The sequence below is a fragment of the Xenopus tropicalis genome, chromosome 1 (genome assembly GCF_000004195.4).
Source record: "Xenopus tropicalis strain Nigerian chromosome 1, UCB_Xtro_10.0, whole genome shotgun sequence".
In the NCBI taxonomy this organism is placed as follows: Eukaryota; Metazoa; Chordata; class Amphibia; order Anura; family Pipidae; genus Xenopus; species Xenopus tropicalis.
The window spans coordinates 201,331,700-201,356,674 of NC_030677.2; the positions used below are offsets into that span (position 1 = coordinate 201,331,700).

The following is a 24,975-nucleotide window of genomic DNA, read 5'->3' on the forward strand; positions in this document are numbered from 1 at the left end:
AGTCAATAGGTTTTTCCAGTTTTCTACCTCGGCTTATATTCGGATCGGCTTATACTCAAGTATATACGGTAATTATATTAGGGTAACATATAAGCTACATTTTACTTCAGGTTAGTTGTTTGGTTGCTTATTTAGCCAAAGCAGCTTTCTGTTGGAGCCATTGCATTTGGATGGTTTGTATGTGAGTAATTAATTTTGAGTTATTGATGTATTAATGGCTAAATTATTATCAGTCACCATCAATATACTGTCAGTAGTTCTGTAAAGGCGCAAGTCATTATAGGAATCTACTGTGTTTGTTTTTTAATGATTTTCAAATGTCAGCACCCAGAGATGGGCCCACAGCAAAGCAGGGAGGGGCCTATTATGGCGTCCGAGCTAAATAACCATTTATTTAACGCTACAACTCTTCAGTGGAATGCTGGGCAAGAAAAGTGCAGGTTTGACTTCACTGAAAATTACTTTAGATTTCATATAATTACGTAAAAAGGTTTAAAAGAAATTATATAACGTTTTAATATTCCCAAGACCCAAGAAGCCCCTGGGAAGTGCCCCCTCCGCCATTCCTATAATAGCCCTGGCAGACCAAGGAAGGCACACGACATACAAGTGCAACTGACTTGCTAAAGCAGCTGCTCGGCTTCTATTAGGCAGCAAGACAGCAGCAGAATCCTTTGCCAGGAAGGAATATGGCGACTAGTGAGTTCCAAACACTGTAACAAGCAGGCTGTTTAGCGACCCTCAGCGGCCGGAGGACTACATTTGCGCTTGCATTTTCTGACAGCCGAGTTTACTTAACCCCGCCCATTCCCACCTCTGGCTGCCAATCACCGAGCGCCCTGTTGGCTCTGTAGCTTCTCTGCTATCATGGCTACGTCAGCATTGGGCAAGATGGCGGAGCCCATACAGCAGGAGCAGCTCCGTGTGGCAACCGGGCTCCGTTCCCTTCTTTTTCTGTGGCTGCTAAGCTTGGTGGGAGCCAATGAAGTTCAGTCGGCACAGGACACCCCGCACCGCCGGTTTGAGTATAAATACAGCTTCAAGGGTCCTTACCTAGTACAGAGTGATGGTTCTGTGCCATTCTGGAGCCACACTGGCAGTAAGTATGGGGCAGCACATCAATGGCAATGATTCTACTGCTGCTTGCAGCTCTAAATTATTAAGCCCAGTATCCACAGCCAGCCAGATGCATTAGGAGCATGATGGGAGTTGTAGTTTTTATACAGCTTAAAAGCTTCAGGTTGCTGCTTTACACTTTCTCAGAGGCTGTCATTAGTGATTTAGCCTTCCCTGCATCAGATCTTTAATCTCCCAGTCAAACTGAGAAATGATAAGAGTTGTAGTTACACAACAGATGGGGGCCCAGGTGGGACATGACTCCCATGGTACCTGCAATTGATGCCTCTAGTGTCCCTTAATATTTATTTTTCATGTTGCTCATTCTGAATCTAGAATTTGATGAGACTGGGGGTTATCCACAAGGGGGACAGAGACATAAGGACCTATTTACAACATAGAGTTACAGAACACACACTACCTTGCCTTAACAGTAATGAAACTGAAGGGCTTTCTATGGCTTCCCACTAATATGTAGTGCTAGTAAGGGTAAGTAGGCAAATCAATGTTTTCATTGTCAAATGACTGATCTGTACTGTGTATAAGAGCCGACCATTCTGTGCCCAGCTTTAAGGGTGAAGACACACTGAGCTACTAGTAGCAGCTACTTTTTCACATCTACTAAACGCCAGAAAATCCCCTTCCATAGACAATACTGAGAATTGCCTCTGCTAAAATACATGTAGAGACAATTATCAGTAAATGATCAGAACTGTCTATTTTAGTAGCCACGACAAGTAGATGCTACTAGTAGCTCCGTGTCTTCACCCTAAAGGTGCTGCTGTAGTTGTTGGTGCCTGAAGCATGGGAAAAGGTTGAGAATGTTTACAAACTCAGTGCTGAACTGAGACTTCCTCAAGGCAAGAGTGCATGCCCCGGGGCCCATGAATGATAGAGACGTCTCCCTGTGCCTGATTGGATTCGGTCTGTTGGACTTGCCTGCCCAAGCTGAACCCATTGTCTCTGTGGGAACAGGATGGTTAACCTCCGCTGAATGGAATCTGACTGCCAGTGTCCGGGGGAGTGGGCAACAGGCCGAAACCAGTGGTCTGACCTGAGCAGTTACAGCCCCATTTACCCTTGGGAAATAGCTAGGAAATGGGAATGGAGAGCTGAGCAGTAACCTTATTGTCTAAATACTGTCATTCACATAGTGACCTTATTATACTGGCCATACACACTTACACCTACCTTGTCATACAAGCTCCATGTTTATTTCTGTTCCTCAGCAGAGCAATGCGTAGCCACAGTTTTGTTGCTGGGATGGTTTAGACAAAACTTAGGGTCTTTATCAAAACTGGGCACATTTGCCCATGGGCAGTAAAGGTGGCCATACACGGGCCGACTATAGCTGCCGATATCGGTCCCTTGGACCGATTCGGCAGCTAATCGGCCCGTGTATGGGGAGAGCAGATCGGCCTGGCCGACCGATATCTGGCCTGAAATTGGCCAGATCTCGATCGGCCAGGTTAGAAAATCTGGTCGGATCGGGGACCGCATCGGCTCGTTGATGCGGTCCCCGATCCGACTGCCCCATTGCCGCCCACATAATCCGATCGTCTGGCCCCAGGGCCAAACGATCGGATTATTATTTTTTTTACCTAAATGCTCCCCGATATCGCCCACCCGTAGGTGGGGATATCGGGGGAAGATCCACTCGCTTGGCGACATCGCCAAGCGAGCGGATCTGCTCGTGTATGGCCACCTTAACCCATGGCAAACCAATCAAATTGTTGCATTCATTGTTCTACTTGCAGGTGTGCTGAAAATTGCTATTAGTAACTGCCTACAGGCAAATTTGACAATGTTGATAAATGAGGCCCACGTGTGTCCGTTGGTAAGTAGTGTGGCACGTGTGGCTCAAGTTGGCCTGAGGGCAGGCAAAGGGCACAGCCTATTGATGCCCATTCCTTTCTATCTATAATGAAGCTTTAAGGGCATTAAGCAGGTCTGCACTGGCATTCAAAATAGGCCTCTCATTCTGAGTACAGAGGCCCAAACACCCCCCCCCCAGCCCAATAAATAGTGTTTATGGCACCTTACAGCAGCCCCTCTGGCATTTGCCAGAACCCACAGATTGCCAGTCTGGGCCTGGTTTTAAGCCTGCAAAAATTTTTCCTTTGCAAACTTGTGGAAAGTCGGTGGTATTATCTTGACATAGTAGCGTTTCTCTTGGACGCCATGAGCAGCTTTATGATTGGAATATTAGGGAATACCAGGAGTATAATGACAAGTGTGGCTAATGTTGCTGAATTACTACTCGTTTATCTGTAGTTATTAGAGAATATATGTGTCCTTCTGCCAGTGGCATATTCTGGGCGTTGCCCCCCTGGTGAGCTCAGGGCAACCATACTCTTTGCCTTTTCCTTATTTTTTGTATTTAATGAATGTGTGATTGTGATGTAGTGCTGGGAAGTTTTCTGAAATAACTGGAAATAACTTAATGATTATTAATGAGCACCTGGGGACTGGAAACCAGTCTTTCCCTTATTTGTGGGCTAGGTGTGCACAAACCCTGCGCTGGGATCTCTGACATGTGTGCCAAAAAGGACGTGATGAGATTTCTAGTCTGTGAGAATGTTGCCTCCTGTCTCTGGTTTGGAGCAGAAATCGTTTTACACCTTCCAATAAACTGACAGTTCAGGGGAGTCTCCTTTTTTGCAGTCTGTTTTTTGTCCCAGTTTGTGCTTTGACTTAATCTGTCTCATTCAACTCTATGTGCTAGTTTAAACAGGCAGCAAGCAGCGACATTAATCAAGCACAAACCTCAGGATTTTTAGTTGTACGGTTATGGGACCTGTTTATCCAGAATGCTCAGGGGTTTTCCGCATAAGGGGTAATTAGGATCTCTGTGCCTCATAGCTACTAAATATGAATTTATAATTATAATAATTTAAAAATAATATGGATAATGGGTTTACAGATAACAGATCCCATACCTGTAGTTATAGAACTGCTTTATAGGCAAATCCAAGTCATGGTCTGATTTTCAATAATAAAGAACATATGATAACATTCCCTAGCAACAGAACCGCAGGAGAAGTGATAGCCGAGGGCCGACTGTGACCCTTGAGACGGTTAAAGATGAATCATAGTGAGATTTTGCAGACTGTCTAATTGATGAACCTTAATCCATAGGAGCACTGGCACAGGTATTCCCTATCGCTCCTTGTGAGACTTGGAGGCCTGCCATTGGTCAGACTTATCAGACTGTGAATGCAGAATAAGCAGATGTGAATTGAGGCCAAGCAGCGGCCATGCAAATCTGAGTGAAACTGAGAATTTCAGGTTTGACTGATCTGAAAATAACCGTTATCGCCGGCTTACTTCCCCCTTCTTTTTGTATATTTTTTTTTTTAAACATTTATTGTAAGGGCTGCAGCACACTTCTGGTCTTTGTGTAGTGATGCGAATTATAGTTCAGCCTGAGCCTTAATGTATTGTAATCTCAAGCAATTATACGGTATCATTTTAGTTTAGGGGTGGATTTCCTGTGTTATATATAGCACCATGTAGTCCCGAGTTTGGTGCATCATAGAGATATGAATCCTGCTACTCCCAAGCTGCAGACCCATGAGTCACGGCAAGTGGTATGAGAACTATTTGCTCTGTTTTTAAGGACACCTGCGTGATAGTGCAGCCGTTTGTACTACACTGCCAGTACTACTGATTAGTTCTGTTCTATAGGAATGGATGGGTCGGATGTGGCTAGGAGGATACAGAATATAGGGTTGTTCACCATTGAGTTAACTTTTAGTATGATGTAGAGAGTGAAAGTCTGAGACAATTTGCAATTGGTCTTCATTTTTTTTTATTTGTAGTTTTTTAAATATGTCCATTGTTGTTTAGTAGCTCTCCAGTTTGGAGTTTTAGCACTTATTTGGTTGCTAGGGTCCAAATTACCTTAGCAATCAGGGATTGGTTTGATTATGAGACTGGTATATGAATAGGAGAGGGACTGAATACAAAAATAAGTTATAAAAAGCAACGATAACAATAAAACTGGAGCCTCACAGAGAAATAGATTTCTGGCTGCCGGGGTCAGTGACCCCCATTTGACAGTGACATTGCTGAGTAGTGACACCATTTCACTGACTGTGCTGCATTTTATATGGTGGTCGTTATGGCACAGTGTTAAATGCAGTTACTTTTATTCCAGATTTCAGGCTTTATTGGCATCTCACCTAAAAGAGCCCTATACAGCCTTTGGCATGGCTTTATTTAGCAGTGCCGTTGTCTTACATGGTCGTACATTGTGACCCACTCATATATTCTCTCTTTTAGACGCCATTCCCAGCGCCGATCAGATTCGGATAACTCCATCTTTAAAAAGTCAGAAAGGATCGGTGTGGACAAAAGCCATAGCAAACTTTCAGAACTGGGAACTGGAAGTGACGTTCCGAATCACCGGACGGGGCAGAATAGGGGCTGACGGATTGGTATGAATTTGTTCATATTCTGCTCTATTTGTTTCTAGTTTTAGCATTGGTACTGACTCGTTTCACTCTTTATATCGCCTGCAGGCAATCTGGTACACTGCCGCCCAAGGGCTTGAAGGAGATGTCTACGGTGCAGCTGATTCCTGGAACGGCGTTGGGATATTTTTTGACTCCTTTGATAATGATGGAAAGGTTTGTTTGATTTTGCTTGCGGACTTTGGCACCATGGTGTGTGCCTGAGCCGGTGGGGTATAGGGCACTCGCTGTTTGTTGTAGACTTAGAAACTGAATATCGGGCAAAACACCTGTTTGGTTTTAGCCTTGGTACAGGAGTTAATGGTTAACACGTAGGGGTCGTTTATGCTGAAAAAATTGTGTTAATATTGTAAAATAAATAGCACACTGAAAGCTGATGTTCCTTTTTTTAATTCTGAGTGTCATGCAAGTTTTGGAGGCACAAAGACCATGTGTGTTACCAAACCTGTAGGCTGCCAGTCCACATTGCGCTACCAGATAGCCAGTCACAGCCCTTATTGGTAGTTATATAGACATGTTTTATTTTACTCACCCAAACCTCTTCACATTTAAATTAACTTTTAGTATGGTATAAAATGGCCAGTTCTTAGCAACATTTCAATTGATCTTAATTTTTTTGTTAAGTATTTGCCTACTTCTTCTCTTTCCAGCTTTCAAATTGGCGACCCCGGCAGCCAAAAATCTATTGTTATTGTTACTTTTTATTAGTTATCTTTCTATTCAGACCCTCCCCCTCTTCATATTCCAGTTTCTCATTCAAACCACTGCCTTGTTGCTAGGGTAACTTAGACCCTACCAACCACATACCTGCTGCAATTCCAAACTGGAGAGTTAAACAAGCTTAATAAGTGAAAAAATAAGTGAAAAAACACAAATAATATAAAACAAGGACCTGTTGACAATTGTCTAAGAATATTACTCTACATCATACTAAGAGTTATTATTAAGGTAAACAACCCCATTAAGTTTAGCCATATCTTAAACCTGGTGTAATTCATCAAAGTCAATGGGGAAAAAAAATGCACAAAGGTTTTTTAGGTGGACTTTGATTTGTTTTTTTTGCCAGGAATTTGCAGTGGGTTCTGTGTACGTGTAAATTAACACACAGATGTTATAAAGCAAGCCATGGCTTTCAGGTGATGATGGGGTGTATTTTATGCCCTTATTTTGGTAAATAGACCCCATGAGGGAAAGTGAAGCAGAAAGAAAGCATTTATTTAGTTCCATCCAATGAAAGCTAATATATCTGTATAGTATTGAAAGTTTCATTGTAATTGTTGCATTTATTTTCCTTTCTGTAGAAAAACAATCCTGCCATATTGGCTGTGGGTAACAACGGCAAGCTTCAGTATGACCACCAGAAGTAAGTTCTCACAGTTGACAGGGAAGGCAGATGCTTCCCAGATGCTGGTTATTATAGAGTCACATCAGCTGTTTATATTGGGAGCTATATACTGAATTATATCGTCATTCCCAGCAGGGAAATGACTGGTTATTGGGCCCCACACCAACGCTGCTTATGTAACTTCCATATAAACTCCACTGACCCCCCAATTAAAATTGCTAATACTTCTTAGCACATTAATTATTTTTAATATTTCTATGAACTATAACTGACTAGTTATGGGCTCACAGCAAGGTCATTGGGACCCTACATTTACGCAGTTTACTTAACTTATGCGAAAACTTATTTAACTTTCTTATCAAGCAATGAGCAGGGGCAGCTAGGTGAGAAGGGATTAAATTTAGAGCAAACTCCACTGTCCCCCTCAGCTGTTTATACTGCACACACAAGGGTTGTGGAACAATATTTGGGTTGCACTTGGGTTCATGGGGGCCCCATATAAATAACCTGTGAGGGGCCCCAAAGTTTCTGATGGTGGCTCTGTAGGCAGGTACTGCTTCTAGTGAATATTCCTTTTCTGCATAATTGTATTTATCTGTATGAGTAAGAGCTATTATAATATAGTAGTAGCATTATCTTAGGTAGCTGTCTATAACAGAATATATGTGGTTTTGCAGTGATGGCGCCACACAGGCTTTGGCTTCATGTCTAAGGGATTTCCGGAATAAACCTTACCCAGTGAGAGCAAAGATCACGTATTATAAAAAGATATTAACGGTAAGTAAGTTGACAGTTACGTTTATTTGACTTTGGTTCTAGTTCTGATGCACAGGGCTGCTGTACTAATTTCCACATACACTAGCCCTGTGCAGATGAATTGATATGCCCCCAGTCTTTTATTAGCCATTTATATATTATTCTGGATAATTTACCCCCCTACTGTAGTTTATACAGACATTGGAATTCACAGAGGAGTTACGTGACCATATAAAGGCACAAGGCTACAGGCCACATAACTCCAATGTAATCTGGCGGTTGTTGGGGCAGGGTGTTCATCAGCAAGAGAGTAGATCATAAGGTGGCAGACGCAAGGAGAGGCGCACATTGTAGTAGTGTGCTTGTCTCTAAGTTATAGCAATGTAAATAAGCATTTATAAGGATATAGTTTACAGTTTGGTCCCATACAGAATGGACCAGACTGCAGATTATATATTTATAAGAATAAAAACAAACCATATCTAATCGTCTGCTTTTTCCTTGTATTTTCTCTGTAGATAATGATTAACAATGGCTTTACACCAGATAAAGAGGACTATGAGTTCTGTGCCAAAGTGGAAAACATGATTCTCCCAAGCCAAGGTTACTTTGGCATATCTGCGGCTACTGGGGGCCTGGCAGGTAATCACTTTGCTTTGTCCCTTCGTCATTTCATTGTCGCGCAAGGTTTGTTGCCTTTTGTGCAAAGTAAACGCAAAGTGTTTTCTTTAGTGACTGTGGTTGAGAATCAGGTCTTAAAAAATTAAACATGAAACCCAAATTATTTTTTTAATAATCATCCATACCCGTTATAAATGAATTTAAAGATCTGAGCTGTCAATCATATATTGCTTGCCCCACCTCTATGCCTGAGGCATAGAGGCGGGGCAGGCAATATATGATCAACAGCTCAGATTTTTAATTGCAATTACTTTAACTTTCCATTCAGCACTTCCTAGATAACACTTAGATGACAAATGCATAAGATATTAGGGATGAAACAAAGCTTGCCTTAATAACAGTGCCCACAAAATTGTGCCGGCTGGTTTATATAGTGTGAGTAAAGTTTATTTTGCTCAAATAACATGATAGAAAAGGATTTGGAATTATTTCTTAAGGTGACAGATCCCCTTTAATGAAACGGGGCTTATAGAAAAACAAGGTGGGTTTCAGATGGAAAAGGGGACACATTTGGGTTATATGGGGCAGATTAGGGTGTGGCTTTCCTTGTGTCAATTGTTGCTGGAAGGTATGATTGTTATCTTCACCATAAAATTACATTTTAAGGTGGCCATACACGAGCAGATCCGCGATGTCGCCAAGCGAGCGGATCTTCCCCCGATATCCCCACCTACGGGTGGGCGATATCGGGGACCATTTAGGTAAAAAAAATAATAATCCGATCGTTTGGCCCTGGGGCCAGACGATCGGATTATGTGGGCGGCAATGGGGCAGTCGGATCGGGGACCGCATCAACAAGCCGATGCGGTCCCCGATCCGACCAGATTTTCTAACCTGGCCGATCGAGATCTGGCCAATTTCAGGCCAGATATCGGTCGGCCAGGCCGCTCTGCTCTCCCCATACACGGGCCGATTAGCTGCCGAATCGGTCCAAGGGACCGATATCGGCAGCTATAGTCGGCCCGTGTATGGCCACCTTTAGTCTCTAACAAGAAATGTTGCTTTTTTCTTTGTGTGTCCATTATTTTCCTTAGATACTTTTTGGTTGCGAGTGTCAGTGACCCTAACAACCAAAAAACAGAATAATTGTGGGTTAGTTGAGGGTTCGTTTTTATATTTTATAACCAGCGCAACTACCTTCCACTTTTATGGCAGAAATCTAGCAATATCATCATTTTAATTTATTCCCAAATCTGGTTACTTATCTTAACTCTCTCTTTGCGTTTGTTGGTAACAGATGATCATGACGTGCTCTCCTTCCTGACTTTCCAACTGACTGAACCTGGAAAGGAAGCTGTAAGTAGGAATATTTAAATCCCCCCTCCATCCCCATTTATAACATTTGTCTCTGTGCTCACCTATTGGCACTGCATGGGTTAAATGTTGATGTGAATTGATTTGGTTTCTGTAAATGTCAAACAAAAAGTAACTTTGTGCACACATGGGGTGAATTATAAAGTGCTCATTTCAACTTACCCGAGTATGTGTGCACATCAGTGTATTTGGTATGACCTAGAGTTCGACCCTGTGTTAAAGGAAAGGAAAATGAAGTGGAAATACTACGGGTTGTTATTCCGTCTCCTTGTAAACAGGCAAGTTACAAAGAAACGATCCAGTCAGTTCTTTTCTGCCAGCAACATAAATAGAAAATTGATTATGTTTTAAAGTAGAACTAAAGCTTAACAAAGAAATAGGCTAAAAATACTACACATTATGTTTCCAGCTTCTTTACTGGCCAAAGGCCAATACAGCCCTTTAACAGGGAAGATCTGTGCCCCAAAGATGCCCCAGTAGCCCCCATCTTCTTTTCTGCTGATTCTCTGCACTTGGTCTGTGCTGCTGTCACTCACCTGAGCTTATATACTGTATATATACAATATAAATGTCACAGTATAACCTGAGCTTAGGGGCCCCACTCACTATATACTGTATATATACACTATAAATGTCACAGTATAACCTGAGCTTAGGGACCCACTCACTATATACTGTATATATACAATATAAATGTCACAGTATAACCTGAGCTTAGGGACCCACTCACTATATACTGTATATATACACTATAAATGTCACAGTATAACCTGAGCTTAGGGGCCCACTCACTATATACTGTATATATACACTATAAATGTCACAGTATAACCTGAGCTTAGGGGCCCACTCACTATATACTGTATATATACACTATAAATGTCACAGTATAACCTGAGCTTAGGGGCCCACTCACTATATACTGTATATATACACTATAAATGTCACAGTATAACCTGAGCTTAGGGGCCCACTCACTATATACTCTATATATACAATATAAATGTCACAGTATAACCTGAGCTTATGGATCCACTCACTATATACTGTATATATACACTATAAATGTCACAGTATAACCTGAGCTTAGGGACCCACTCACTATATACTGTATATATACAATATAAATGTCACAGTATAACCTGAGCTTAGGGGCCCACTCACTATATACTGTATATATACAATATAAATGTCACAGTATAACCTGAGCTTAGGGGCCCACTCAATATATACTGTATATATACAATATAAATGTCACAGTATAACCTGAGCTTAGGGGCCCACTCACTATATACTGTATATACACAATATAAATGTCACAATATAACCTGAGCTTAGGGGCCCACTCACTATATACTGTATATATACACTATAAATGTCACAGTATAACCTGAGCTTAGGGGCCCACTCACTATATACTGTATATATACACTATAAATGTCACAATATAACCTGAGCTTAGGGACCCACTCACTATATACTGTATATATACAATATAAATGTCACAGTATAACCTGAGCTTAGGGACCCACTCACTATATACTGTATATATACAATATAAATGTCACAATATAACCTGAGCTTAGGGACCCACTCCCTGATGTCAGCCCATCAAAAACTTTGAAGGCCTGGATTATAACAGTTATAGGGTATACAGTAAGTTCAGTATATGAAATACAGTATTTCTATCCAGATTCATTGTAAGGCTTTAGTTCTCCCTTAGTTAAAAAAAACCCTGCAAGTTGTGTGCATGGGCTTGATCTCTTTGGTTAGCCAGTGAACCTGTGTATATGCCCATAGGCTGTCCAAGTTTGGCCTACAATGGTCTTGGATAAATGGTTCTATTCTCTGCTTTAGTTGTTTGTTTCCTTTTCTGGCAATAAATAAACACTTGTGCCCTACAGCCCCCGCCCGACACAGAGATTCCAAAGGAAGAAAAGGACAAGTACCAGGAAGAATTTGACAACTTCCAACAAGAGCTGGATAAGAGGAAAGAGGAGTTTCAGAAGGATCACCCCGAGGCAGCGGAGCAACCAGGCAAGTGCACTCAGACTCCAGTGGGGGGCGTGATGCGGTATCTCCAGTGTTTCTGCTCCCCACAATAAATCCGTGTATGTAACTGCTTATCCGCTCTTTAGCTCATATTGCCAGCCATACTACTTACATTGTAATATTATAGGAAAGAGGATTAATGGCTTTCCAGAATAGCTTCCTCAGATATTTCCCACGTGCATATTGCTCCTGAAGGATTAGATATTAAAGTGGTGACTGACAGAATGCTTCTAAACAAGCAGAGGAAAAACGGATGTTCAAATATGCACCTTTGGGAAGAGAATTGGAGGCCCATTTATCAACATTCTCATTTTAGCGGTTTTTTGAAACCACAACTCATTTTCTCTAAAACCTCAAATGTCTAATTGAAAAAGCATAAATTAATAAACATACTTTTGGTTTTTGTGCAAATCTTTATGGATTCAAAACCTCTAAAACCACAAATTAATAAAGATTGCTACAATTGGCTCCCATTGGCTTCTACATGACCTTGAAAGCTTATAGATGGCGAATTTAGTTGTTTTAGTTTATTCATATGTTATTAATTGTGCATCTTTTACACTATGGCCCAAATATACATTTAGTATAAGCACCGGAAATCAACTTTGCGATTGTCTTCCTTTATTTATAGTTTTTGATTTATTAGCATTCCGCTTCTGCCTCATTTTAGCCGAATGATATGATATCTGGTGGTCAAGGGGTCGCTGACCCCATCAATCAAAAATCTTAACGTTTATTGGTAACAAAACAAATTTAACAAAAGCTGACATTTCTTAAGAAATAGAGTCATATTCCATTGTTGGAAGGAACCCTAATATTAATGGTAATTACCCTGGAAGTTAGGTCAGCGCTATGAATGCGGAGTTATAAACGAATAAAATAAATACTGTATATATTTGAGTATAAAGTTCTGTTACAAACTGTCCGTAAGCAATTCATTTCTGTAGTAAAGATGTTGTGCAGCCAACTGGTGTATACGGGATTAGCTAATGGGCTGATGATCATCGGCATACTAAGGGGCATATTTATTGTAGTGTGTAAGCCAATATCCACCGGTGATGTTGCCCATAGCAGCCAATCAAATCTTTGCTAACTTGTTCAAATCTAATTGCTGATTGGTTGCTATGGGCAACATTACCGGTGGATGTTGGCTTACACACTAAATATGCCCCTTAGTACACCAGTAACCGTAGGGGTACCAGGCAGTTGGCACACAGATGGCTGTACATTATAAAGTAATGGTTTCTCTGTGCAGTGGATGACATGTATGAGTCTGTAAACGACCGCGAGCTCCGACAAATCTTCGAGGGTCAGAACCGCATTCATCTAGAAATAAAGCAGCTCAACAGGCAGTTGGACATGATCCTCGACGAGCAGAGAAGATATGTGACAGCGGTCACCGATGAGATTGCCAAGAGAGGTGCCGGAGATGGAGCCGGAACAGGCGGCCCTGGTCATCAGCAACAGGTTGGGCAAGAGTTAAATGTCTCCAGTCATAGGGCAAGCTGGGTGGCCAGACTGTCATAAATGATCTGTTTATTTTACTGGGCGTCTTTAAGGTATTATCAAATAGGCCACCTAAACAATACCTTACTCAAGGGTAATCCTATTAATTGGCCTGGGGTTGTGATTCCTTAACAAAATGATCGCAACAGCAGAGGCAGTGAAGTTGCATGTATCCAATGAGCAAGCTTACTGCGCCCTCTGGATCTTGTGGCCTATAAGTCCCAGTATCCTTAGTGCAGGGGCAGGCAATTGGGCGCCTGTAACCTGTAAAAGTCAGTATTATAGATTCTGCTACAGTTCGTCCACAACCACCACTACATTTTCTTTACTCAACATATATTCCACTCATAGAGATTTGTTAACGTAGATGTTAAACTGGACCAGTGCAGTTCCACATAGAAACCAATCAGAAATTCATTTTGAGGAGTCTGTTACCAACTAGCTAGTTAAATCAAGGATCTGATTTGCTGCTGGGGACACTAATGCTACTTATCACCTATAGCTTGCCGAACACAGTAAGATCTGCCCATTTGGCAAGGTTATGGTCTGATTTGGCCTCCTACATTCTGGGGCAAATGGGCTAATCTGATATTTGCCCCTGGGCAAATGATTCGTTTTTCACAGAGGCCTATGCAGGCTTGTGGGGAGAGGACAGTATCAGTGTGCCAATAAGATTTTCAAGCCTGGCTTGTCTGAGAGGAAGTCGGGGAGGGCCCATAGAAGCTGCTAGCTTATTCTGAAGGGCCACATTTGCATCTTAATGCACATCAGCCACACAGTGTAGTTTTTCATATTCTGTCCTTTTTTTTTTAACTAAATGTGAAAAAATGGCTGCCTGATTACTGTTGCTCAGTCCCAGCGGTACTTGCACTAACTGCCACCTTTTGTCTTCCCCACTGAAGTTTGCACCTGCGGACCTGCAGTTCCTGCTCAGCACTCAGAGGGAAGTCTTACAGCAGATGGCGGATATGAGGTAACCAGAATACAGCAGTTTATATTTCTCTTATTCTCTGGGTAAACAATACAGTTTCTATATATGCATTGCTATTGGTCCGATGTCAGCCGAGGTAAAGGAATTTTGTGCTGCGGTTGTGTTGTTCTCTAGGGTAGTAGAATAAATCAGGGAGATGTAAGTCAATCTGCAATATGTGTTGCGGGGAAACAATTTGCAGTCAGCTGATGCCGTAAAGCTGGGAATTGAAAATGAACACCATAGGGAGTGATAGTGATAGGGAGCGCTCATTGTTTGGTATAAAGTGAGTCTACAGGGGGCATATGGCTCATCCATTCACAGTCACTGCAGCCCCAAGCTATTCCCACTGCACTTAATTACCCGGACGTTGCAGTTGCAGCGGTTGTGAGGGAATGGGGCGGGCTAGCCGGTGTGTCCATGCAACATCACTACTGATGTCGCAGAAAGGTTGCGATTAAAAAACCTGTGCGACTTGTTGTCCATCTCACTACCTAATGCATGGGCCGATGTCCAGGGAACTACGATTTTTATTAGTAACAGGGAAGCGCGGTGTGGAAAATGTTCACAGCAGTGATCATAAGCAACTGTCCTAGCCATCACACTCCATGTGGCTTCTCCCATAGGGCCACCTTGGTCTGAATTTTCATACTTTAGACTTTCATGGGGGTAATTTAAAAGGAACAAAAATATAAAAATGTATGTAGTATTTACACACAGACACTCGGGTGCTTAGCCCAGCCCATTTAATTAACCCTAACCATGCAAATCTGCCCCTTGGGATGTGGGTTCATGTGACCCCCTTATCCAGACATGCAGAAATCTTGTGCATGGGGGAAATCAGCAGAGTAGATCAGCGTAGGCATGCGGCCTGACCAATTAGATTAGCCGAAATTGGGCTCATGGTTATTCAAGGTCTTGAATGTAGACAAGTTCAAAGTTTAACCACTGTGTTACATCTACATATTATATAGTATCAGACGTGAGCAACCTGGTAACAGCCAAATATTGGGGAGGGTGCCCAGTAGGGATGCAACAAATCCAGGATTCGGTTTGGGATTCAGCCAAGATTCTGCCTTTTTCAGCAGGATTCAGATTCAGCCAAATCCATGCTGCTGGCCGAACTGAATCCCAAATCTTAAAATCAAGTGACTTTTGTCACATAAACATGGAAGTTGAAAATTTTTCGCTGCACAGCTCTCTTTAACCCTTCTGTATCCTAATTGTAAGCTCTTTTGGGCAGGGCCCTCTTTACCTCTTGTATCGGTTATTGATTGCTTTATATGTTACTCTATATGTCCAATGTATGAAACCCACTTATTGTACAGCGCTGCGGGATATGTTGGCGCTTTATAAATAAATGTTAATAATAATAATAGATTCATATAGAGTGTAAGCTCTTTTGGGCAGGGCTCTCTTCACCTCTTGTATCGGTTATTGATTGCTTTATATGTTACTCTATATGTCCAATGTATGAAACCCACTTATTGTACAGCGCTGCGGGATATGTTGGCGCTTTATAAATAAATGTTAATAATAATAATAATAATATATATATATATATTAGGATTTGGTTCCGTATTCAGCTGAATCCAAACATAATGCATTTGATGCATCCCTAGTGCCCAGGCCAGTTATACATTGTCTCATTACTGCACTCAATTTGTTGCCCTTAATTTGCTTTGCAGAATACTGAATATAAGCCAAATATTATACAGAAAGGTACATAATATACATTATATGCAATAGATGTACAGTTTGGGCACTCGCAGCTTCTGTATTGTGCCGTGGCCTATATAGGTCAGCTGTCTCCGAAAGATTATCTTTACTTTTGTTTCCCAGGGAATCCTTGGCATTAATATTCTTCACAAATCTTTATTCCTAAGGAAGCCAAATTAGATTTACCAGTTCAAGTCTCTCTTATTTAATATTGGTGATGCGCTTACACGACTCCCCTAATATGTTTCGGGCGGATTAAAGAAGTATTTGGGAGTGGCGCTTAGCAGGAAATTCCTAATGAGTCTTTGGGTTGCTCATATTTACATGTCCATCATCTTATTTTGCCCAGAAACAGCAGTCGTTTTCCTATTTTTTTTTTTTTTTTTTTTTTTTGCAGATTTATGGATTTTTGTCTTAATCTGATTACAGACTGGCCGGTCAGATATGTCAGTTAAGATTTAATAATCATTGATTATGTCTTCTATGCTTTGCTTAAAGATTTGGGATTTGGGAGAAATAGTAAAGTCTGTTGCCAATTTAAGTGCGGCTCTAGCTTTATTATCATTCCATTGTTCTTTTTGTTTTTTGTGAGATCAGAAGGGATTGCCTATACCTTAATACTGGGGAGGAAAATATCATCTGAAGGGCACTGAAACAACCGAGCAGCTTAGGGCAAGCAAAGGCATTCTTTTAGGGGGCTGCATTGGGGTGCTCTCCAAACAGGCAGTTATGGGGTGTTGGTTATGGACTTGTGTCTCTGCTTCCCCTGTCTAAAATCTGAGTGTCCAAAGCACTTGGAACAATGCACTCTTATGTTCTGTTAGGGTTGGGGGAACCCTAACCCTTGGTTTTTCTATGGCCTGTTCAGTTCTCTCCGGGACTGAAGTCCTAACAAACAAAGCCTCTAGGACCGCCAACCCCCCAGAGGTCAGTTATATAAATGGGACACCCCTATGTTTTGTTCTGGTTCATCAATGCGCGCTGTAAGTTTGCTGAAGTTTCTCTAGGTCCCCTGTCAGGATGCACCAGATCTGGTTTAGGATTTGGCCAAAGCTCAGATTTGACCCGACCCTTAGGGTTCACATTCAGTTTGACGGAACACGTATGGGCGTATTTATCAAATCTCCAAATAAACTTGCATTTAAAGGAGAAGGAAAGGTACAGGTACCTTCCCATTGCTCAATGTCTTTGGTGCTTCGGACACTTGCCTGCGCCGCCGATTTCCCAATGCTGCTGAAGTGTCAAGTACAAAAACTCCAGGGTTTATTTTTCATAGTGTCTTTTGCCAGAAGTAGAAAAGGGATTAAAATCCACATGATGATAAAGATTCTCGTTACAGACCTTAATCTTCTTTGCAAAGGGAAAATAAACCCCACTCGCAGGGACGACCACAGGACGAATGTTCCCAGCATATTGATTAAGGAGCACAGTTGATCCCTTATATGAGCACTTTACAGATCTCTGCAAAAGGCCCATGGCCTAAGGGTTTTAATTTGATTTTTTTTTATTGTAATGACAACAGCGAGGGCGCGTGTCCCGGCCGTACATATGGGAGATGAGTTTCTGTTATGTTCTATGTAATCTTGAACCTTAGCCCTAAATCTTTCCTTATCCTTAAGCCTCTTCATGTCTTGCAAAACTGTATTAATTTCTTTTGGAAAAAGCTCAGAATATCTGAACATGCCATTCATTCTGATGGAGAGGGCAAAATATGTCTGCAGGGAAGTGAATACAGGGCAGTCAGGGAGTTTGGGGCCAAATGGCTATATTGTTAGCAGTAGGAGCTCAGTGCTTGCTGGCTGAACCAGTGGTAGTAAAGGGCAAGTTTGCCAGTATTGTTGATAATGAATAATATAGATTGGAAGCTCTTTTGGGCTGGGCTCTCTTCACCTCTTGTATCGGTTATTGATTGCTTTATATGTTACTCTGTATTTCCAATGTATGTAACCCACTTATTGTACAGCGCTGCGGGATATGTTGGCACTTTATAAATAAATGTTAATAATAATAATATTTTAGGTTTTGTTGCCTTAGACTGTTCCTGATGGTCGGTATAATCCATTTATTATTTTGTTGCCATTTAGGAGCTCTATAAGCGAGACTGTGCGGCACGTTAGCGGAAATAAGCACCTAGGCACGGGGGGTTATGAGTCGACGCAGCACTTCAACGATATCAAGGAGCATCTCCACGTCGTAAAGAGGGACATTGAGCATCTGGTGCAGAAGAGCTTGGTAACGTTCGACACTCCGTCTGTCATTTCTAGTAGTATCTGTGTAGCCACGGGGGCAGCCATACAAGCTGGGAAAAAGGAGGAAAGGAACAGGTTACATAGCAGGTAGCACATTAACTCTGTAAAACACCATTATATTCTACAGAGTTTATCTGTTCGCTATTACGTAGGCATTTTGCCCTATGTCAGCTCGAATGGCTGCCCCCGTGGCTACACAGCAGCTTTGGTTATGTAAACTATAGTAGGATTTCTGAAGCAAACACATGGAGGGGAACAGCATATTATATTATAATTACTTTAATACATTAAAGTATTCAGTGGCCACACACTGTTCCAGATCGGCCCATGCTTCGCTATGTTGTCCCAGTCTGGATCAGATATCATAATCTGTGTCATGGCTGTGACATTTTTTTGTGAATATGTTGTAGCCATGACATTTTCAACAACTTTTTTTCCCACTAGATGTCTTGGGAATATGTCACTACATATTTTGGATTATGTCAGTACAGAGAATTTTTTTTTGCATATGTTCAGTGTCTTTTACAACTGAGAAGGCAGTGCAATTTGCTGTATTTTTGCATTTTGCACCCTGCCATCCTATTTACTTGAGTTGCCACAGGTCATTCTTGAGCACAAAGGCCTGCAACTGCCCCCATGAATACAGGGCTGCCTGTGGTTGGTAACATTGTATTCATGAAGGGAGGGAAGGAGGCACCATGTAGGTTGCCAGGCCCCCTAATTTGTGTTATTCAGATGTACAAGTTGACAATCAGCCACAACAGGCTCTTGTATATTATACCTGCCCTATGGTCTGTGCCATCACTGCTCTGATAAATCCAGTGCTAGGTGCAGAGCACAGCCAGGCCCTGGGCAGAAGTCCTCTCTGTACTAACGGGCACTTTTTGTTTTTTTTTCTCCAGCCACATGAGGTACAGAAGTGTCCAGAAGTGCCTCCATTTCCCTCCTGTTTAACCACAACCCACTTCTTTATATTTGTGGCTATACAGACAGTGTTATTCCTTGGCTACATTATGTACAGGTAAGTACATTTCACCTGAAAGCAAACCTCAAAAAACATATTTGAATTAAACTTTTAGTTAACTTTTCAATTGGTCTTCATTATTTGTTATCCTTTTTGAATTATTTGCCTCCTTCTTCCTTTGACTCTTCACAGCTTTCAAATGGAGATCATTGACCCCAGCAGCCAAAAAAGTATTACTCTTTGGGACTACAGTTTTATACATTTTCTGTTTAGATCCTCTCCTATAAATATATCCGTTTCTCATTCAAACCACTCCCTGGTTGCTAAGGTCATTTGGACCCTAGCAACCAGATAGCTGTTGAAACTCCAAACTCAAAAATGAACGACCCCTTCAGGGGTTCTGATGGGCAGGGCTAGGGGTCCCCTAGATGGCTGATACATGGTACCTGTAGGTGGATGAGGGGGCTTTCAGTGAATAGTGGGCTCTACGGCCAATGTATCCCCCCCCCCCAGGAACATGGCAGAGATATTTCCACTCGCTGACATTTCTATCCCTTTGTGTCTGGCAGGAGTCAGCAGGAAGCAGCCGCCAAGAAGTTCTTTTGATGACGCATTTGCGAGGTCTACGTCCGTCCGTCAGGATGCGCCAAGCGTACGTTTGTACACGAGGAACTTTTTTTTTTAGTAACGAGATGCTTCATTAGATTAAATTATTGAATTCTTGTGGAACAAAATGAACTTATTGTTTATTAGTCTCCGGCAATCGAAATTGGGCACAAAATGAAAACTTTTTTTTTTTTTTTAAACAAAACTTTTTAAACCCTTGTCCATTAAAGAGGCTCCATTTGTTTATTTTTATGAATTACCTGTGTAAAAATCTTCCTCAGGGCCACCAATTTATTTTTTTTTGTGGATTTTAAAGGGGAACTAAAGCTCTGAAACGCCTTTACTTCTATAGCTTAATTTATACCAGCTTCTATGCCACTTTGTATGAACAGCAACCCTATGCCAGCCACCCTCAGTATCAGCCAACAATATGTATAAACAATAATACCCTGCGGCCAAGGGCCTTGCCCCAGCTAAGTAACCAATAGGAGCAGTTATTTCAGGCAATTCAAGATCTGGGCATAGGGGTTTCTGTATAACCATAGGCCATTTTCCACTGACTAATGGGAAGCCCCATGAGTGGGCTTTTAGGGGAAGCTCACAGCTTCAGCCAATCAGAAGCCCCCCTTATGCTGTAATTCTACTCTACAAGCGTAATTTCCCTGTACTGATCTAGTTTAATTGAATAAAAAGTATTTTGCAGCTTAGAGAAGAAATGTTTTAGGGAAAAAATGTTATTTTTTATTATTAGTGCGGATAATTGGGGAAAGGATCAGAAATAAGCTTATGAGCATAGCTGTCCAACAGGGACGCAGGAGCAGCGACTTCCGGCTAAAGCGATACCGACACTTTAGGAAGGTGACACTGACGTCTTCCTGTAAAAAAAATAAATACTGTGGGAGGCGTCGCTGTCTGTTTAAATGTGGTGCAAATGTGAATCAGCCTCACCATCACAGTGGATCATTTTGTTGTGCAAAATAGGGATATTTGCCTCAAAGAGGTGATGCGAGAGAATGTTAGATGTAGGACAGACTGGCGCCACTTGGGCGACTGGCTGCCCCTTCCGGATGGTGACAATATTTGGAGGGCCCCCAGTTTCTCATCTGTGGCCCAAATAGAAACAAGACCACTACTGTCTTTATATATATATATATATATATATATATGATGTATGTATGATCGTTTCTACTCCTGAAATGCAATGTATCACCGTTTGTATGTGCATCGGCCTCCGCAGTCGTAATGTTGCCATAAACACCTTTGTGTTATATAAGCTGTGATCTTTTTTTAGTTTATCCTTAATATCTGATCATTCATATCTATGAGCCAAATTGTAACCTTGACTACGTTCCTGCTCAGCAGCCGCACTTTCCTTCCTGTCAATCATGTGACCTGCAGCAGTCTTTCCAACACTTGGATGTTGCTTTGTGGCAAAGAATCTCCCTCTCCATACCTTTGCTCAGAGTAGAAGGGACTGTACCAGAAACACTTCTTTAAGACCAAATAAAGTCACATCAGAGAGTGGAACAGGTAAAAGCTGCTTGATTTTATGAAATAGTTCAGCAAACAATATTATATTGATATCTCCGTCTGATGTTTAACTCCTTATGGTACTCAGTGTTGTTAAATTAGCCCTCATTATGTTTTGGGCCACTGAGCATGTGCAGTGCCACTGACACAAAGGAAGGCCACACAAGACTCAAGATGGGGAGCTCCAATGGACGGCTCTGAAGGCCTGGATCATTACAGTTTTAGGACTGTCTGCACCGTGGGCTGGTACAGTGAGGTCTGTTTATGGAATACAGTATTTCTAGCCAGAGTCATTATTAGGCTTTAGTTCTCCTTTAAGGAACACTGTTTTACCCGGATGTTCTGTTCTGTTACCAAAAGTGTTGTTATTGATGTTTGCTGCCTTAATTACACATTGTCCCATACCAGATGGTGCTTCTGTATTTTGTTTTCTGTAACGAGACCCCATTGGCTCATACAGTGCTTCGGTAAACACCATTTGGTCTAGAACCTTGTGGTTCCGTGACCTTATTACACGGGCCATTCTTTCCTCTCACGTTGCTACTTTTGTGCCACTTGTATAAACATTTACTGAGGATTTACCCGCTAACGGGGAAGCTCCTAATCTGATCTGCCCCGAATTAAAGGCAAAGCTCCTAATCTGATTTTGCCAGAATTAAAGGGAAAGTGTAATTAAATATTTGTATCTTTTTCTAAGTGCCTTATGAAGCTCCTCCTTATTTTACCCCTCGCGGCTTGAAGTCTAAAATGCTACTTGTACCAAAATGCCAATTCTCTGCTTGGTTTCTACAGCAGCCTGAGAGCTGCCCCTGTTCCCAACCGGAAGAACATACAGTTGTATCACTGGGCTCGGTTTCAATATGTGTGTCTTCTATTTGCCCTTCTACCACTGGGATGTGGGCAGGCCTTAACTGAATTAAGAAGAAAATGGGTGATGGTGACCTGACAGTCTAAAGCACAAACTCTGAGGGTACAGTGGCCTTTTACTGAGTCTCAGACTGCGCTGCCTCCCTACATATTGCAGCCAGCCAATCAAGGTGGGAGGAAGCTGTACTGGTACATAAGCACGGTCAGGCTGCAGGTGTTTTGTGACTTGCTGCCAGTATGGGTTGGGGGGTCTGGTACCCCTGGCCCCCACTGCAGCCATAGTTTACCCCCATTAGTTACACCACCCACATGTCAAACCAAAAAAATAATTTTTTGCCTAAAAAGAAAATATAATTCTAAGCAACTTTCCAGTATGAATATTTGTAAATGTAATTGCTATTGAAACTGTCTGTCTCCTCCGGCGAATCAAGTTTGTCTCCTCCGGCGAATCAAGTCTGTCTGTCTCCTCCGGCGAGTCAGGTCTGTCTGTCTCCTCCGGCGAGTCAGGTCTGTCTGTCTCCTCCGGCGAGTCAGGTCTGTCTGTCTGTCTCCTCCGGCGAGTCAGGTCTGTCTGTCTCCTCCGGCGAGTCAGGTCTGTCTGTCTGTCTCCTCCGGCGAGTCAGGTCTGTCTGTCTCCTCCGGCGAGTCAGGTCTGTCTGTCTCCTCCGGCGAGTCAGGTCTGTCTGTCTCCTCCGGCGAGTCAGGTCTGTCTGTCTCCTCCGGCGAGTCAGGTCTGTCTGTCTCCTCCGGCGAGTCAGGTCTGTCTGTCTCCTCCGGCGAGTCAGGTCCGCCTGTCTCCTCCGGCGAGTCAGGTCCGCCTGTCTCCTCCGGCGAGTCAGGTCCGCCTGTCTCCTCCGGCGAGTCAGGTCCGCCTGTCTCCTCCGGCGAGTCAGGTCCGCCTGTCTCCTCCGGCGAGTCAGGTCCGCCTGTCTCCTCCGGCGAGTCAGGTCCGCCTGTCTCCTCCGGCGAGTCAGGTCCGCCTGTCTCCTCCGGCGAGTCAGGTCCGCCTGTCTCCTCCGGCGAGTCAGGTCCGTCTTGTCTCCTCCGGCGAGTCAGGTCCGTCTTGTCTGTCTCCTCCGGCGAGTCAGGTCCGTCTTGTCTGTCTCCTCCGGCGAGTCAGGTCCGTCTTGTCTGTCTGTCTGTCGAGTCAGGTCTGTCTGTCTGTCTGTCGAGTCAGGTCTGTCTGTCTGTCTGTCGAGTCAGGTCTGTCTGTCTGTCTGTCGAGTCAGGTCTGTCTGTCTGTCGAGTCAGGTCTGTCTGTCTGTCTGTCTGTCGAGTCAGGTCTGTCTGTCTGTCTGTCTCTTCCAGCGAGGCAGGTCTGTCTGTCTGTCTCCTCCGGCGAGGGAGGTCTGTCTGTCTCTTCCAGCGAGGCAGGTCTGTCAGGCTGCTGCCTTGTGTTACATTATTTCATATGCCAGAGCCCCCAGGGCAGGGAATAGAAAGGACAGGCAGACACTGTGTTTAATAGCAATTATATATACAAATAAGTAAAAAAAAATATTGTAAAGTTGCTTAGAATTATGTTTTCTTTTATTAGGCAAAAAATTATATTTTTGGATTGACTTGTCCTTTTTAACATAGCATAGCTTTACTTACTAAATGTTTGTGCATCAGTTCTGCACCCTAAAGGTATAGACACATGGAGCTACTTAGTAGCAGCTTCTTGTCACGGCAACTAAGCGCCAGAAAATCCCTTGCCATAGACAATACTGAGAATTGCCTCTGGTAAACACACGTAGAGACAATTATCAGTAAATGATCAGCATTGTCTGTTTCTGTAGCCGTGACAAGTAGCTGCTACTAGTAGCTCTGTGTGTCTTTCCCCCAACCCTATGCTTCCATTTGCTCCTGTTTGTTTGCACCCTAATATACAGATATTGACATATGGCAACAACCCCTGTCAGTTAGTCATTCCCTTCATTTTGTCTGACTATCAGGTTCCTTTGCTGCCTCGTTACATTCATTTCCCACATCAAAATACTGGCAGTGGGACATGTTTGCACAGTTATTGCTGATACATTTTCTTGTTTATCTCCATCTCTGTATTTACTGTTTTACCGAAACGGCACGGTTCTGAGGAATGAATACTGTCATTTTTACATACAAATTACATAATTAAAATAATGCTGCTGAAAGCTTGGGGTTACGTCTCCTACAGAATGTCCTTTTGCGTTTGATTGTCAATAAAATCTGTTGTCCTTTGTCTCAGCTCTGAGTTACTCTCCCTTCTGTAATGGAAGGAAAGGGACGGCGCGTACACCCCTGTACAGATACATAGCACCCCCGGCTAATGTACACTCCGAGTTACTCTCTTACTATCCCTGATTCTATTGGAAGGAAAGGGACGGCGCTTACACCCATGTACAGATACATAGCACCCCCAGCTAATGTACACTCCGAGTTACTCTCTTACTATCCCTGATTCTAATCAGTATTGGAAGGAAAGGGACGGCGCTTACACCCCTGTACAGATACATAGCACCCCCAGCTAATGTACACTCCGAGTTACTCTCTTACTATCCCTGATTCTATTGGAAGGAAAGGGACAGCGCTTATACCCCTGTACAGATACATAGCACCCCCGGCTAATGTACACTCTGCGTTACTCTCTTACTATCCCTGATTCTATTGGAAGGAAAGGGACGGCGCTTATACCCCTGTACAGATACATAGCACCCCCGGCTAATGTACACTCTGTGTTACTCTCTTACTATCCCTGATTCTATTGGAAGGAAAGGGACGGCGCTTACACCCATGTACAGATACATAGCACCCCCGGCTAATGTACACTCTGCGTTACTCTCTTACTATCCCTGATTCTATTG

The 24,975-nt window shown here is 42.7% G+C and overlaps 1 protein-coding gene across 1 annotated transcript; it reads left to right on the top strand.

The window, feature by feature from the left end:
• Positions 1-871: 871 nt before the first annotated feature.
• lman1 (lectin, mannose binding 1) lies at positions 872-22,674 on the top strand. Its single transcript, NM_001247993.2, is given in 13 exon segments — positions 872-1,099; positions 5,401-5,555; positions 5,640-5,747; positions 6,893-6,954; positions 7,614-7,713; positions 8,211-8,334; positions 9,611-9,669; positions 11,592-11,724; positions 12,995-13,206; positions 14,148-14,218; positions 18,019-18,166; positions 19,086-19,204; positions 19,717-22,674. Coding segments are annotated over 13 exon segments (1,536 nt in total). The 5' UTR covers positions 872-891; the 3' UTR covers positions 19,754-22,674.
• The last annotated feature ends 2,301 nt before the right edge of the window (positions 22,675-24,975 follow it).